Source organism: Medicago truncatula, chromosome 6 (genome assembly GCF_003473485.1).
Source record: "Medicago truncatula cultivar Jemalong A17 chromosome 6, MtrunA17r5.0-ANR, whole genome shotgun sequence".
Classification (NCBI taxonomy): domain Eukaryota; kingdom Viridiplantae; phylum Streptophyta; class Magnoliopsida; order Fabales; family Fabaceae; genus Medicago; species Medicago truncatula.
The window spans coordinates 29,780,179-29,793,956 of record NC_053047.1 but is presented as its reverse complement, the minus strand read 5'-3'; the positions used below and the strand labels follow the sequence as shown (position 1 = coordinate 29,793,956).

Genomic DNA, 13,778 nt, shown 5'->3' with positions numbered 1-13,778 from the left:
CTGTGTATCACCAACACCTAATTTATTTTACTTTTCTTCATCATCTTCATCTTCATACAACCTTTCATCAATCTTCATCATCTTCAACTTTTTTTTGTTATTTCAAAAATCCATCATTTCAACTTCAACAAAAATCACATAATCAAGTGAACCATCAACAAGTAATTTTTTTTCTTCATTTCTTCATCTTCTTCGTCCCACCCTCATAATCTAAACCTAGAAATTCAAAAATAAAAAAATTGAAATCCAAATCAATCACATAACCTTATCCTTCTCTGTCACCAAAATCAAAATTGACAAGACCAAGATTTCATTAACATTTTCGACAATCACTTAATCCACTCTCAATAAAAAAACTCACTCTTTTATCAAAAACTCTTGCCTCATTCAAAATCCAGCACATCCTCTTAAAACTTCAAAACCACATGGTTATTTCCCTCAAGTTCTTCAATTGGGTCCAAACCCATAACTTTAATTCTCACACCCTTCATACCCATTCAAGAATTTTATCAACAAATCAACACTACTCTCTGCGTCATCCTCATCACTCTCCTCTTCAATCCCATTATATCCTCCAAAAACACCTTCATCAATCTCATATGGTTCTCCCCCACTTGAGTTATTCAGCTACAAAAATCACAAACAAGAGTAAAAAAAAAAATCAACAACAAATTTTGAGTTACCCTTTTTCTAAAATCAAATTTTTGAGTGACCCTTTTGCTGAAACAACAAGATGAAGGTGAAAATTATATACCTTGCTATTGCAATTGATGGTATGGAGATTTGAACGATGGTTGTAGTAGAGTTTGGAAGGAAAGGGTTGGTGATGAAGAATATGAACATTGTTTACTGAGAAGTGGTGAAGATTGAAGCGTGGAAAGCGCGTGAGATTGATCAATTGTGTTGTTGTTGTAGCTGCCATTTGAGACCGAACATTAAGCTTTTAAAGATTTTGTTTTATCACCCACCATCGTTAGAAAAAAGAGCAAAACCGAAAATAACAATCTCTTATGATGAATTTTTGAAAGAAAAAAAAAAGTTGAAGATGATGAAGATTGATTAAAGTTGTATGAAGATGAAGATGAAAAATGTAAAATTAATTAGGCGTGGGTGATACACAGTTAGATCTGATAGACCTCATTTATCCAACGGTCTTTTTTTTTGTGTTAAAATTAATAAAATAACACCAAATTGAATTTTGTGTTAAAATTAATAAAATAACACCAAATTGAATGATGGAAAGAAGATAAAAGACTAATTTGAAACATTTAATAGGTAAGAGACCAAATTGAAAACAGAAAATAAGTTAAGTAACCATATGATGTATTAAGCATATAATTAAAAATCAACTTTTTAGATTCATTCATTAAATGATGTATTTGGTCAATAACATAGATCAAATACATCATTTAATGAATGAATCTAAAATGTTGATTTTTGTTTATAATAATAACCAGATGAAGTATTGTGTTGGTGTTGGAGCTGTGCAGACTTCAAACACTTGCTACACCTCGTGCTAAGTGGCGGAGCTACGTTGCCGGTTCTGTAGGCACGTGCCACCCCTTCCATTTTTATTTTCTTTGTACAATATATATATATATATATATATATATTTATGAGTTTGTTCATATACACATATATGATCTTTCAAAAAAAAATATATATATACACACATATATGTTTTTCTTAAATCTTACTAACTGTTTTGGACTTTTAGTATCTCATTCTTTTCTGGCATATATAATATTATAACTTAATAAAGTATAATACAATATAACAACATAAATCGGCCATTAATTCCATTCACTAAAAAAAATCTAGAGTTTTTCTATTCACACCCCATGTTTTTCTGGTTACACCCAAATTTTCTTAAAAGTTTTTTATAATATCAAAATTGCCCTTTTATATAAATTTTCTTAAAACCCTAATTTTATTCATTGTGAGTTTCACCCCACAATCGATCAAACAATTTGATGTTCAATATCAATCTCCATGAAAATTAAAGAGTGAATCAAAATATTTTTCATCCATACTCAATTGGATATAAGTAAGTGAATTTATTCTTCTATTTGCTAGTTTCAATTTTTTTCCTTCAACTGCACTGATGCACTGTACGATTACGGTTTTAATTTACATCGGCAAGGTTAACTTAAATTCAGTTTAAGTAGGTTCATGTAAACCTACTTAAATTGAGTTTACATGAACCTACTTAAACTAAGTTTACATGAACCTACTTAAACTGAGTTAACATGAACCTACTTAAACTGAGTTTACATGAACATACTTAAACTGAGTTTACATGAACCTACTTAAACTGAGTTTACATGACCTACTTAAATTTAAATTGAGTGTACATCACCTAACTTACATAAACTGAGTTTACATGAACCTACTTAAATTAAGTTTACATGAACCTACTTAAACTGAGTTTACATGTGCATACTTAAACTGAGATGACGTATAATCATTGAATAAGATTGAACTTTTAGATGTACACTTAAACTAAGTTTGCATGATCTACTTAAACTAAGTTTACATGACCTACTTAAACTTAGTTTACATGAACCTACTTAAACTGAGTTTAAGTTTGTACACTTACTTAAATTTAGTTTACATGAACTCAGTTTACATGACCTACTTAAATTCAGTTTACATGAACCTACTTAAACTGAGATTAAGTATATACACTTAAACTTAGTTTATATGACCTACTTCAACTTAGTTTTAGATTAAATTTTATGAAAGGGTAATCTTGTCATTTTGGGGTGCAACCATGATTAACTAGGGTGCAAGTAGAAAAACTCAAAAATCTATTCATTTGTTCCCTTTGTTTTTGTTTTATTTTACTAGAGAAAACATGTCATAAATAATATTTTTTTAATAAGACCATAAATAATATATATGTTTTCTTCCCCTAAATTTTTTTACGTTTTCCTAGTTAATACAAAATTATAGGTAATGTTCTTTCAAAAAAATAAAATTCTAGGTAATGTATTTTTTAAACACTTACTATAATTTTTATTTTATTTTTGGGACATCTAATAAAAAAAAACTCAAAAATAATTATAACATCTACATATTATATTAAAAAAAATTATAAATTTATATGAAAAAGTTGCCCCCACTACTCAAATTTTCTGGCTCCGCCACTGTGCTACACACGGTTTTCGAGTACATATTTATAATGAGTAATGTTAATTTATATGATGACAATTTTGGTGATAATTTTATTTTTTTTCTCTCTTTTTATTGGTCAGAAACAACAGCAAAGAGAAAAAAGATGGGTTAAAAACATCATGTAAGTATGAGAGAGAAAATTGTTCAAAAGTTGTCACAAAATAAATATAAAACTATCATTTCTCATTTAAAAATGTTTGCGGGATACTATTGAAAAATGTTTGTTGGACACCTTAGTGTGCACACCATTCAGTCACTATTATAAGCAAAAATTAACATTCAGTAATTAAATAATGTATATATTCTTTATTATAGACCATATACATCATTTAATGAATGAATCTAAAATTTTGATTTTTGCTTATAATAATGGCCGAAAAGTATATACATTTACGAACAGAGATACATAGAATGATACGATACATTGATAATAGGATAGAAAAAGACAAAAAAGAAAAATGAGGTCTTCAATGAACGTTTGAAAATAAATTAGGTACACAAATACCATTGTTGTATTCATAACTATTCAAATCTGAGCTACACGCTTAGATTTTCTTTCCAAATAAAAAGGAAAATGTACCCCCTGCAACACACGGCTAAGGGTATTTTCGGTGCCGTTTGGATTTGAGGTAAAAAATCAGCCGATCCAAAATACGGGTTGGTTCGGTTTGGATGAAATATGTACATTATAATGTAATATGTACATTTTTTATTTATATTTATAATAAAGATACACGATAGAATAATAAGTTTAATACAAAATTTAACATAGAACATATAAAAAAAATTAACATTACAAAATAAAAATTATCGATTATTTTTGAAATATATGAAACAGTGTGTCGCGTCATTTTTTGGAGGTCAAGCTATTTTATTAGCATTTGACTCACTAATTTATTTCACGACTGAACATTTAATTTTTTTTTAAAAAGGGAAGAAAAAAAAGTTCAAACTACCCCACATTTTGAAAAGGTTTAGGGTTTGGGGGTTGGTTACATAAAGGGAAGGTATTAGCACCATTTATGTTCGTAGTACTTTACGAGAACCTCTTGGTTTGAGATTAGAAAGATCTCTGATAGGGTTTGACCCTTTCATGAGCGCAACTAGGGTTGGGAATAGGCCAGACCAGGTCAGGCTTTGATAGGCTTGAGCCTGGCCTACGAAAAAAATTGCAGGCCTGAGCCTGGCCTATGGCCTTTCATAGGCCTATTTTTTTGGCATGGCCTGACCTATTTAAAAGCCTGGCCTGGCCTGAAAAGCCTATTTACAGGCCTACTTACTATTAAAGTCACTAAACATTCCATTTTATCTACTTTTAAATAGGCTAATAGGCCTCAAAGCCTATTTTAGTGTAAGACTTGTCTATCACTACTATAAGACCTTAAAAGCCTATTTCACTATAAAGTTTTAAAGCCTATTTAAAAAGTCCACTATGAAGCCTAACATGCATAAACAGGCCGGCCTATTAGGCTTCGTAGGCTTTTTTGATAGCCTAAGCCTGGCCTATTTACTTAAATAGGCTTTTTAAAAAGCCTAAGCCTAGCCTTTTTAATAACTAGGCCAGGCCAGGCCATAGGCCCCTGTAGGCCGGCCTGACCTATTCCCAACCGTAAGCGCAACCATGCTTTTGTACTGATTTTCTTCATCGATTTGCTTCCCGTTCCACTACTAGTTGCAATCACTTCAATTCTTTGTTACATCAATCAATATTTTAAAATTGAAGCACCTATATTACGTGTTTCACTTTTGTGTTGTTTCTCTTCACCGTTGTGCTTACGTGAAGGCTAATTATTCTTTACGTGTTTGCTTCCCCTTTTTGCTTCTCTGATCTCAGCCGCCATGTTTGATTGGCAGGCTGAGATGTCTGCTATCTCAATCGCTCCAAAAGTTGCCACAGCCCTTTCACCGCCTGCCCCATCGGTCTCGCCGAAGGTTTCGTTTGCACAGGCTCTTACGGCCTCCCATCAGACTGTCCCCAATGTCAGGCCAACACCAACACTTATGGGAGAAACACTAAGTATCAAAATCACACAGGCCATATATGAACGTGGAATGAATTTCTGTAAGACCAACTTACAGGGACGTCTAGTTTTAAGCAAAGGAGAGAAAGCCTATTCTACAAAGGAGATTGAATCGAAATTACAAAAGCACTGGAAGACTGCAGGTTCATGGCGCATGATGTCTCTTGGAAGAGGTTATTATGAATTCTTCTTTGCTTCAGAGATGGATAAATGTAATGTCTGGGCAGTAGGCACAGTTACGCTAAAACCGGGTGTCCTTCGACTTTTTGAATGGTCCAAGGATTTCAATATGCATACGCAGCGAAACACTCTCACTCAGGTTTGGATTCGCCTGTTAGAACTTCCGCAGGAGTACTGGATGAAACAAACTCTCCGGGAGATTGCAAGTGCGGTGGGAACCCCTCTTGTGATAGACAATGCGACAACAAAGAGTTTGTTTGGACACTACGCGAGAATTCTAGTTGATATGGATTTCTCCCGTAAGATTTTTCATGAAATTGTTGTTGAGAGGGAAGGATATGCTTTCCCGGTTGTCGTGGTCTATGAATGGATGCCCAACTTCTGCTCTCACTGTCAGAATATCGTCCATGACGTCACTGTCTGCAAAAGACTGTATCCTAGAAAGGAAATCACGAAGGACATAACAGCTGCCAAAGAAAAAATAGTGCATGGGAAAAAGCAAGTTCAGGCAACGAAAGATACTTGGATTCCAAGGATTGACAACCCTTCAGGGATCGGTTCTTCAAGAGCATTTGGCGCAACAGATCACACTACTTCAACACCGGTTCTTATAGAAAAGGAAAGGGAAGTAAATGATGATATTCAGCAAGATCTTCGTGTTACTGAGCAAGAAACAGAAGCAACAGCGATTCCTCTGCAAATTGAACCACAAACGAACCAAGAGGATGAAATTCCGGCCCAAATTGATTTACATGATGTGCAAGAGGAGGATATTGTTCTTGTCAGATCAGAAGTTGTACCTGATGCTGCAAACCAAGCGGCAGACCACACAAACACTCCGGGAGGAATTCCGTCACCTGTGATAATTCATACTTCTCATAGTCCTGTTATTCAGAATAATAATTTTAGTATGCAGCTTGAGAATGTTTCCGATGATATAGTTGCTAATAATCTTGAGGGAAATACTATATCTTTTTTATCTCCCGTAAAAAATAAAACTCTTGACATCAGTAGTATTGTGGCTCCGGAGGGTTCTAAGATAGATCCGGTGCTACAAAAAGACTTAGATTTTATGCACACTTGGCTATCAAAGGCAGCAACAACCGAGGTACCATTTACAAATGTTGTTTCCAAGTCTCAGAAAAAAAAAGAATTTGCAAAAAGTTTTATATAAAACCCACTCTCAGGGTCCTCTTCCACCGTTTAAATGAATATCATTTTTTTTGGAACATCGGAGAATTGGTAATAATGACCTGACTTGCTTTCTCTGATTGGTGTCGGCTACATAATCCGTCATGGGTATTTATTGCGGAACCTATGGTTTATTATGCTTTTATTCCGAGTTGGTTTTGGAGAAATGTATGTGTTACTAAGAATAATGGGGAGCCTCTCGTTCCTAACATGTGGGCGGTGTGAGGTTCTGACTCTGTATATAAAGTAATTTTTGTCTCTTCTCAGTCTGCAGAGGAACAAAATTATATATTGCAGTATTTATGGATGACTATTTGTTCTCATATTTTCCGTGATGGAAATGGCTGTGCGGATGGCCTAGCAGCCCTAGGACATGTCATAGCTGATGCTACTTGCTTCATCATTTTTCCTTCTACGTTGTTGGCGGACTTTGCACGGGACAGGATTGGGCTACCAAACTATAGATTTCCTTAGCTTTTTCTGTTCCTTTTTATTTCTGTCTTTTTTCTTCATTTTGAGGGTTTTGGCCTAGTCCCCCCTCTTTTGTAAATATTTTTCCCTTTTTTTTTTTTAATAATATTACGTATTGGAAAGGCGATAGAGGATGGGGGTTTCTGTGGGGTGCCAACCTAGTTGGGATGCTGTAGATTCTCCCGGATGCCCAACATTTCTCTTGGCCTTAAAAAAAAAAAACCTCTTGGTTTAATTTAATTTAATTTAAAGTGCTATAAACTTGCTTGTTTTTTTTTTTTTTAAAGAAATAAGGTTAAAGTGATAAAAAAAAAAGGACATGTTTTATTTACATGTTTTATGATTTGAGAGGACAAGTGTCATTTGCCAACGTACTCATGAGCGATCAAAACCTCGTAATTCGGGGTTGAAATGCCGTTTGATTTGTTTTTGTGTTTTTTAGTTTTGAAAAGGTTTAAAAAGCAAGTCAAGTGGCAAATTGGAATTGATTTGTGTTTTTTAGAATTGAAAGAAAATTGAATTAGAATAAAATTAAATTGATTTGATATTTTATTAAAGAAATAAATGGAAAAGGGGTCACTTGATTTTCGAATCAAGGTTTATTGTGAAAATATTTTTTTTTAATAGTGAATGAAAATTAAACTAACAGAGCAATAAAAATAAAAGTGCGAGGATTTTTGTAGTGACGTTGGATCATCACAAAATCCCTATCCTAATTTTTTTGCATTTTTCAATATCTATAAAGCGGTAAAGAAATAAAAGGGACACACACACACTTCTCATTTATAATTTGCATTGAACCTAAATACATTCTAATTTCTTGACAAAATAAATAAATGACAAAAAATAAAATGCTAAATAGAAATAAAATAAAAATGCAAAAATGCAAGAAAATAAAAGAAAGAGAAAAACGAAGGGACAAAATTACCGAAGGGACTTTTCCGAAGGGACAGAAAAAAGAGGGAGAAAAAAAAGAATAGCTCGTCAACACAAGCTAAATGAGGGAGAAGAGAGAAAAGTTCTTTGACAACTCAAGAGAACTTTTTGGTGTTAAATTATGAGGGATGAGGGCTCTATTTATAGTGCAAAATGGTTGATGAAAATGGTAAACCAGTTTAATGGAAATGATGGACAATCACGATGAATTTTAAAAAAGGAATGTTAAAGTTGACACTTGACTTGATTTTTTTTGGACCTTGGACACTTTATTTTTCGACTTATTCTAAGTAATAAATAAAAATAAAATAACCTAAGAAAAAATAAAATAAAATAAAAATAAAATAAAAGATGGAAATAAAATAAAACTAATAAAAATAAAAATGAAATAAATAAAAAGACTAATAATAAAATAAAAATACGGGCCGCAAAACGAACCAAAAATGAGGTGTATGAATGTAGGGTCTTAATTTTAAAATTGGGGTATGACACAGTGATACTATAAATTAAAGGGGTCGGGTGGCTTAACTGCTTTAAGCTAAGAGATTTAATGAGTTGAGAAGTTAAAAGTCTAGGGTTAAAGTCCTAAAAAGGAGAAAACTACCCTAACAATCAACAATCAACGTACTAATATTTGCCATTTAAAAAAAGTAATAATATATAAATTAAATTAATGTAATATATACACTTAAAAGCCTACAAAGAAATTTCCGTAAGCTTAACTCAGTTGGTAGGGATATTGCATATTGTATATAGAGGCCGGAGTTCGATATAAACGATTTTTACTAAACAACATCTAAATACACCAAAAAAAATAGTTAGACCAACTTACAATTTTATTTTAAATCGGTTTGAATCAAAAAACTCATACACACAACTTTCGAGTTTATATTTTATTCAATGTCATGTGACGGTGTGACCTTATGTCTATATTTTCTTTTCTTCAAGAAGAATATAATACTACTAGTACTGTAGTAATATTTCTAGTCTAGATATGGCCAAATTTCTCTTTGGAAAACTGTGATGGAGCGTAGACAGGGCCATGTGATCTTGCCCACTATTGGTCAATTAAATTAACTTGATAATTTATCTAAGACGTATGTATACTACCAATAGCTATATGCTTTTCCTACTCTCAAACTGATCACTCTGCAACTTTCAACCTCCTTGCTTACTTTGTGTTCTGATTTTGAAGAATGGCTGAACAAATCCCATATGCTGTTGCTGCTAGCCTCATTAACAGGTTAGTTCATTTTCATCACTTCATATATGCGTACATATATATCATACACACTTAGTTGGTATGCTGAATATTTTCTTTTGCAGGTTGGCTTCTGCAGCTTTTCATGAGTTTGGACGGATTCATGGTGTTATGCATGAGTTGGAAAGGCTTAAGAATACTGTTGAATCCGTCAGAGCTGTGCTCCTTGATGCTGAGGAGAAACAACAACAAAGTCATGGTGTGCAAAACTGGATAAGAAGACTCAAAGATGATGTGCTTCATCCTGCTGATGATTTGCTAGATGAATTTTCTATTGAAGACATGAGACACAAACGGGATGAAGCTCGCAAGAACAAAGTGACACAGGTACTTCATCGCTTATCTCCAAATAGAATTGCTTTTAGCCGTAAAATGGCTCATGAGATTGAAAAAATACAAACAAAATTTAATGACGTGGTGAAAGATATGTCTGGGTTGAATCTAAACTCAAATGTTGTGGTGGTTGAGCAAAGTGACATTGTAAGGAGGGAAACAAGTTCTTTTGTGTCAGAATCAGATATCATCGGAAGAGAAGATGATAGAAATAAGATCATAAGCTTGTTGAGGCAATCACATGAAAATCAGAATGTCTCCTTGGTTGCTATTGTAGGGATTGGCGGTTTGGGAAAGACAGCTCTTGCTCAATTGGTATACAATGATGGTGAAGTAACAAAGTCTTTTGAAAAGAGGATGTGGGTATGTGTCTCTAATAACTTTGATGTCAAAACTATTCTAAAGAACATGTTGAAGTCATTAAACATCAAGAATGAAGAGATTGACAATTTATCATTTGATAACTTGCAAAAAATGCTTCGTGACAATTTAACTGGTAAGAGATACTTGCTACTTCTTGATGACGTTTGGAATGAGAGTTTAGAAAAGTGGGATCAATTGAAGACTTATTTGATGTGTGGTGCTCAAGGTAGTAAGGTTGTAGTGACGACTCGTTCTAAAATTGTGGCACAAACAATGGGTGTAAGTGTCCCCTATACTTTGAATGGTTTGACTCCAGAGAAATCTTGGTGTTTGTTGAAGAACATCACATACAGGGATGAGACCAAAGGAGTTTTGAACCAAAATCTTGAAGCAATTGGTAAGAAGATAGCTGAAAAGTGCAGTGGTGTTCCACTAGCAATCAGAACATTAGGAGGCCTTTTACAAGGTAAAAGTGAAGAAACGGAATGGGTTGGTGTTTTACAAGATGACTTTTGGAAATTATGTGAAGACGAAGAAACCATCATGCCAGTGTTGAAACTGAGTTACCAAAACTTATCGCCTCAACTAAGACAATGTTTTTCTTACTGCTCTTTATATCCTAAGGATTGGGAAATAAAAAAGGATGAGTTGATTCAACTGTGGATGGCACAAGGTTATCTTGAATGTTCAACTCAAAAACAGGGTCCGGAAGATATTGGTAACCAATTCGTAAAGATTTTCTTGATGAAGTCATTCTTCCAAGATGCTAAAATTGATGATTGTGGTGATATATGTAGTTTCAAAATGCATGATTTAATGCATGATCTTGCAATGCAAATAGCCGGCAATGATTGTTGTTACATAGGTAGTGAGACAAAAAGACTTGCAGGAAGTCCCATTCATGTAATGTTGAAGTTGGATTTTATTGGTTGGTTAGAGTCGTTGGATGCAAGCAGGTTGCGGACTTTGATTTTGTTGCATAGCGATTTGCCTTATCGTGGGTGTGAAAAATTGTCTGTTATTTTAAAATTCAATCGCTTGCGTGTCTTGATGGTGAAACCTTTATGTAAAATTAAGTTGCGTGATTTCATTGTAAAATTGAAGCATTTAAGATATCTTAACTTCTCGCAAAGAAAAAGTCATGGAAGTGATAAAAAAGCCTTCACTAATGCTGTTTACCTACAAACACTAATATTGACGCTGTGTGACGAAAGATTTTCTCAAAAAAATGTCTCAAATTTAATCAATTTGAGACATCTTAAAATTGAGGTTCTACCCCCGCCACCCCCCTGGCCAAAGGAGGCAAAATCTAGCAGATTTGCAGAACTGTGTGTGGGGAAGGTTCTTCCCATCTTTCGAGAACTGCGTGTGGGGAAGGTTCACAAGTGTGCAATTTTTTCCAAAGGGTATTCTTTACTCTCAAATATTGTTGAAATCTCTCTCACAGATTATAATGGTTTGCCATATCTCCCACCAATGGAACGTCTACCATTTCTTAAATCACTTAAAATTCGTTATCTTCCTAAATTGGAGTATATACTTTATGAAGAGCCTCTTTTGTGTGGATCATTCTTCCCATCTTTGGAGAAGCTAATTATTGAGGATTGTTTGGAACTGAGAGGATGGAGGAGGATGGGGGATGATATCAATGATGATGATAACACCTCACAATCTCACCATCTCTCTTTCCCTCCTTTTTCTTCTCGTCTTTCACTAATCGAAATCACTTACTGTCGAATATTGACATGCATGCCTACTTTTCCAAACCTTGATAAGAAATTGGAATTAGTAAGCTCTTGTGTGGAGCCATGAGAAGCAACATTGAACATGGTAGGTTCAAGATGTTTGATTGAATTCCCTCCTCTCTCCATGCTAAAACACTTGATCTTTAAAGGGAAAAACTTGGATCTGAAAAAACTTCAAAAGGATTGGGTGCAAAATTTGACTTCTCTTGATCATATTGGTTTGTACTCGCTTCCAAATCAATCATTTCAGGAAATTGAAAATTGGTTTGTGGAAGACCCCAACTATCTCCCTTCCTTGCGAAGTATTACTTTCAGTGGAGCAGATTTGATGGCACTGCCAGATTGGATTTGCAAACTCTCCTCACTTCAGCATGTCAAAATTGAGCATTGTCGTGATTTGTCTTCGCTGCCCGAAGGAATGCCTTGCCTTTCCAAATTACAGACCCTAGAAATCATTAAATGTCGCTTCTTATTTGCAGAGTGTGAGACACAAACAAGTGCAACATTGCCCAAAATTTCTCACATTCCAAACATAATCCTAATACCTGTTACTAAGGAGGATGAGGAGCAGGAGGACAAGTATGTACATGTCATCCTCTTAAACTACTGTTAATTTTATTTGATTTCCGTTGTTTGATTTTTCTTTCTAACCACAAAAATTGCATCATGACTCTCCGATTTTGTTCGTACTTATAAATGTATTATATGTTATTGCTTTTATTTTCTTGACTAATAAAATAAACTATTATTCTCTTATTTTATTATATTCTAGACCATGCACAATAGAATAAGGCTTCTTTGTTTTTAATCCATAAGTTGTAGCTTACAATCTTCATGTCAAATTTATAAATTCTTCCCTGTATTGTATTTGGGATGGTTTTTGAATCAGTTAATAGCATGTCATACTTTTTCATATACTTGCAGAATTCCACAAACTTACCTTTGAATGGATTTTGAAAAATTTTGAAAGTTTGTTGTTAAAACAATCTACATTACCTGCAAGAATCCTCTTTGGTTATGCTGACTGTTAACTTGAGCAAATTTATTGTCATCGCCACTTTTTGTTACTTATTCTTTTGTTTGTTTCATGTGGAAACTATCTAGTTGGCGATTGTGGAAAGAACATTGTGATGCCTGTTTTTCCGTCAATTGATTTAAATGGGTTGCAAAAAGTGACTGCTAGTGTTGTGCTATGGATGGATGGTTTAGCACATGGCTTTGGGTGAGCTGAATAATAGCACCTCCTTTTCAGATTGATGGGGTGCAATGGTGGAATTCAATTCCTTCTAGCTGGAGAGCCGCCTTCCTGAATTTACATTATGTTTTGTCGCGTTGCATTGTACTCTTTTTTTCCTTCACTATGGTGTTATCCTAATGAGGTTTTCCTCATAAGGTTTTTAACGAGGCAATTGTTGTATAATATTTTGATTGTTATAATCAAATTTTTAGGATGCTGCAAATGATATTTTGTGGTTTAGAGTGCTCATTAGTTGCTATTGTATCTCAATGAAAATTAGTTGTTGTAATGTTTGTAATTGGGAAATAAAGGATACGTGCACTTATGGTATTTTATCGCTGTTGTATCTCAAAATAGTTTTTGTGACAGTATTTGTGTTGTATATTGGAATAGTTTATGCACATTGGTATTTCATTTAAAAGGAAAGGAAATGCTAATAAGTATTTCAGGGACATTGTTTAAGCAACTAAAAATGATAATTTTTGCATAGAAACTTGTGTAATTATTATTACTTTTACATGTATTTGACTTATGTTTTTAAGATAACATTTCTTATAATGGATTCCTTAAACAATGCCTTTAGAGCACTTGCTAGTATAACCCTTATTCAAATTTTGTTGCTGTTACCCATGGCTCTTTATTTTTAATGGTTTCTGTGTGATACACTTTGTTTAAAATAGCCGCAGGTTTTTTGTATCTCCTTACCGAAAGAAAAGTGTACATATTTATCTTTCAGGAATAGATGTAGCAAAATTTATGAACATTTAACTGTTTTTGGATCAATACAGTTTCTATTAAGAGAGTTTCCTTTGTATCTTTTAAATACCCATAAACCAGTAAATACTCACATCAATAAGTGTGTG

At 33.7% G+C, this 13,778-nt stretch overlaps 1 protein-coding gene across 1 annotated transcript; it reads left to right on the top strand.

Annotated features, from left to right (window-relative positions):
• Window positions 1-9,097: 9,097 nt before the first annotated feature.
• Window positions 9,098-13,250, top strand: LOC25480111 (putative disease resistance protein RGA1). The gene is made up of 3 exons (XM_024774613.2): window positions 9,098-9,219; window positions 9,303-12,257; window positions 12,783-13,250. Exons 1-2 carry the CDS (start codon window positions 9,173-9,175, stop codon window positions 11,743-11,745), a joined length of 2,490 nt encoding a protein of 829 aa, XP_024630381.1. The 5' UTR covers window positions 9,098-9,172; the 3' UTR covers window positions 11,746-12,257; window positions 12,783-13,250.
• The last annotated feature ends 528 nt before the right edge of the window (window positions 13,251-13,778 follow it).

Excerpts from the sequence above, each read along its gene's own strand:
- LOC25480111 (XM_024774613.2), top strand. The coding sequence starts at position 9,173 with ATGGCTGAACAAATCCCATATGCTGTTGCTGCTAGCCTCATTAACAG. Across the intron at positions 9,220-9,302 it reads GCTGCTAGCCTCATTAACAG|GTTGGCTTCTGCAGCTTTTC; the intron begins GTTAGTTCATTT and ends TTTCTTTTGCAG.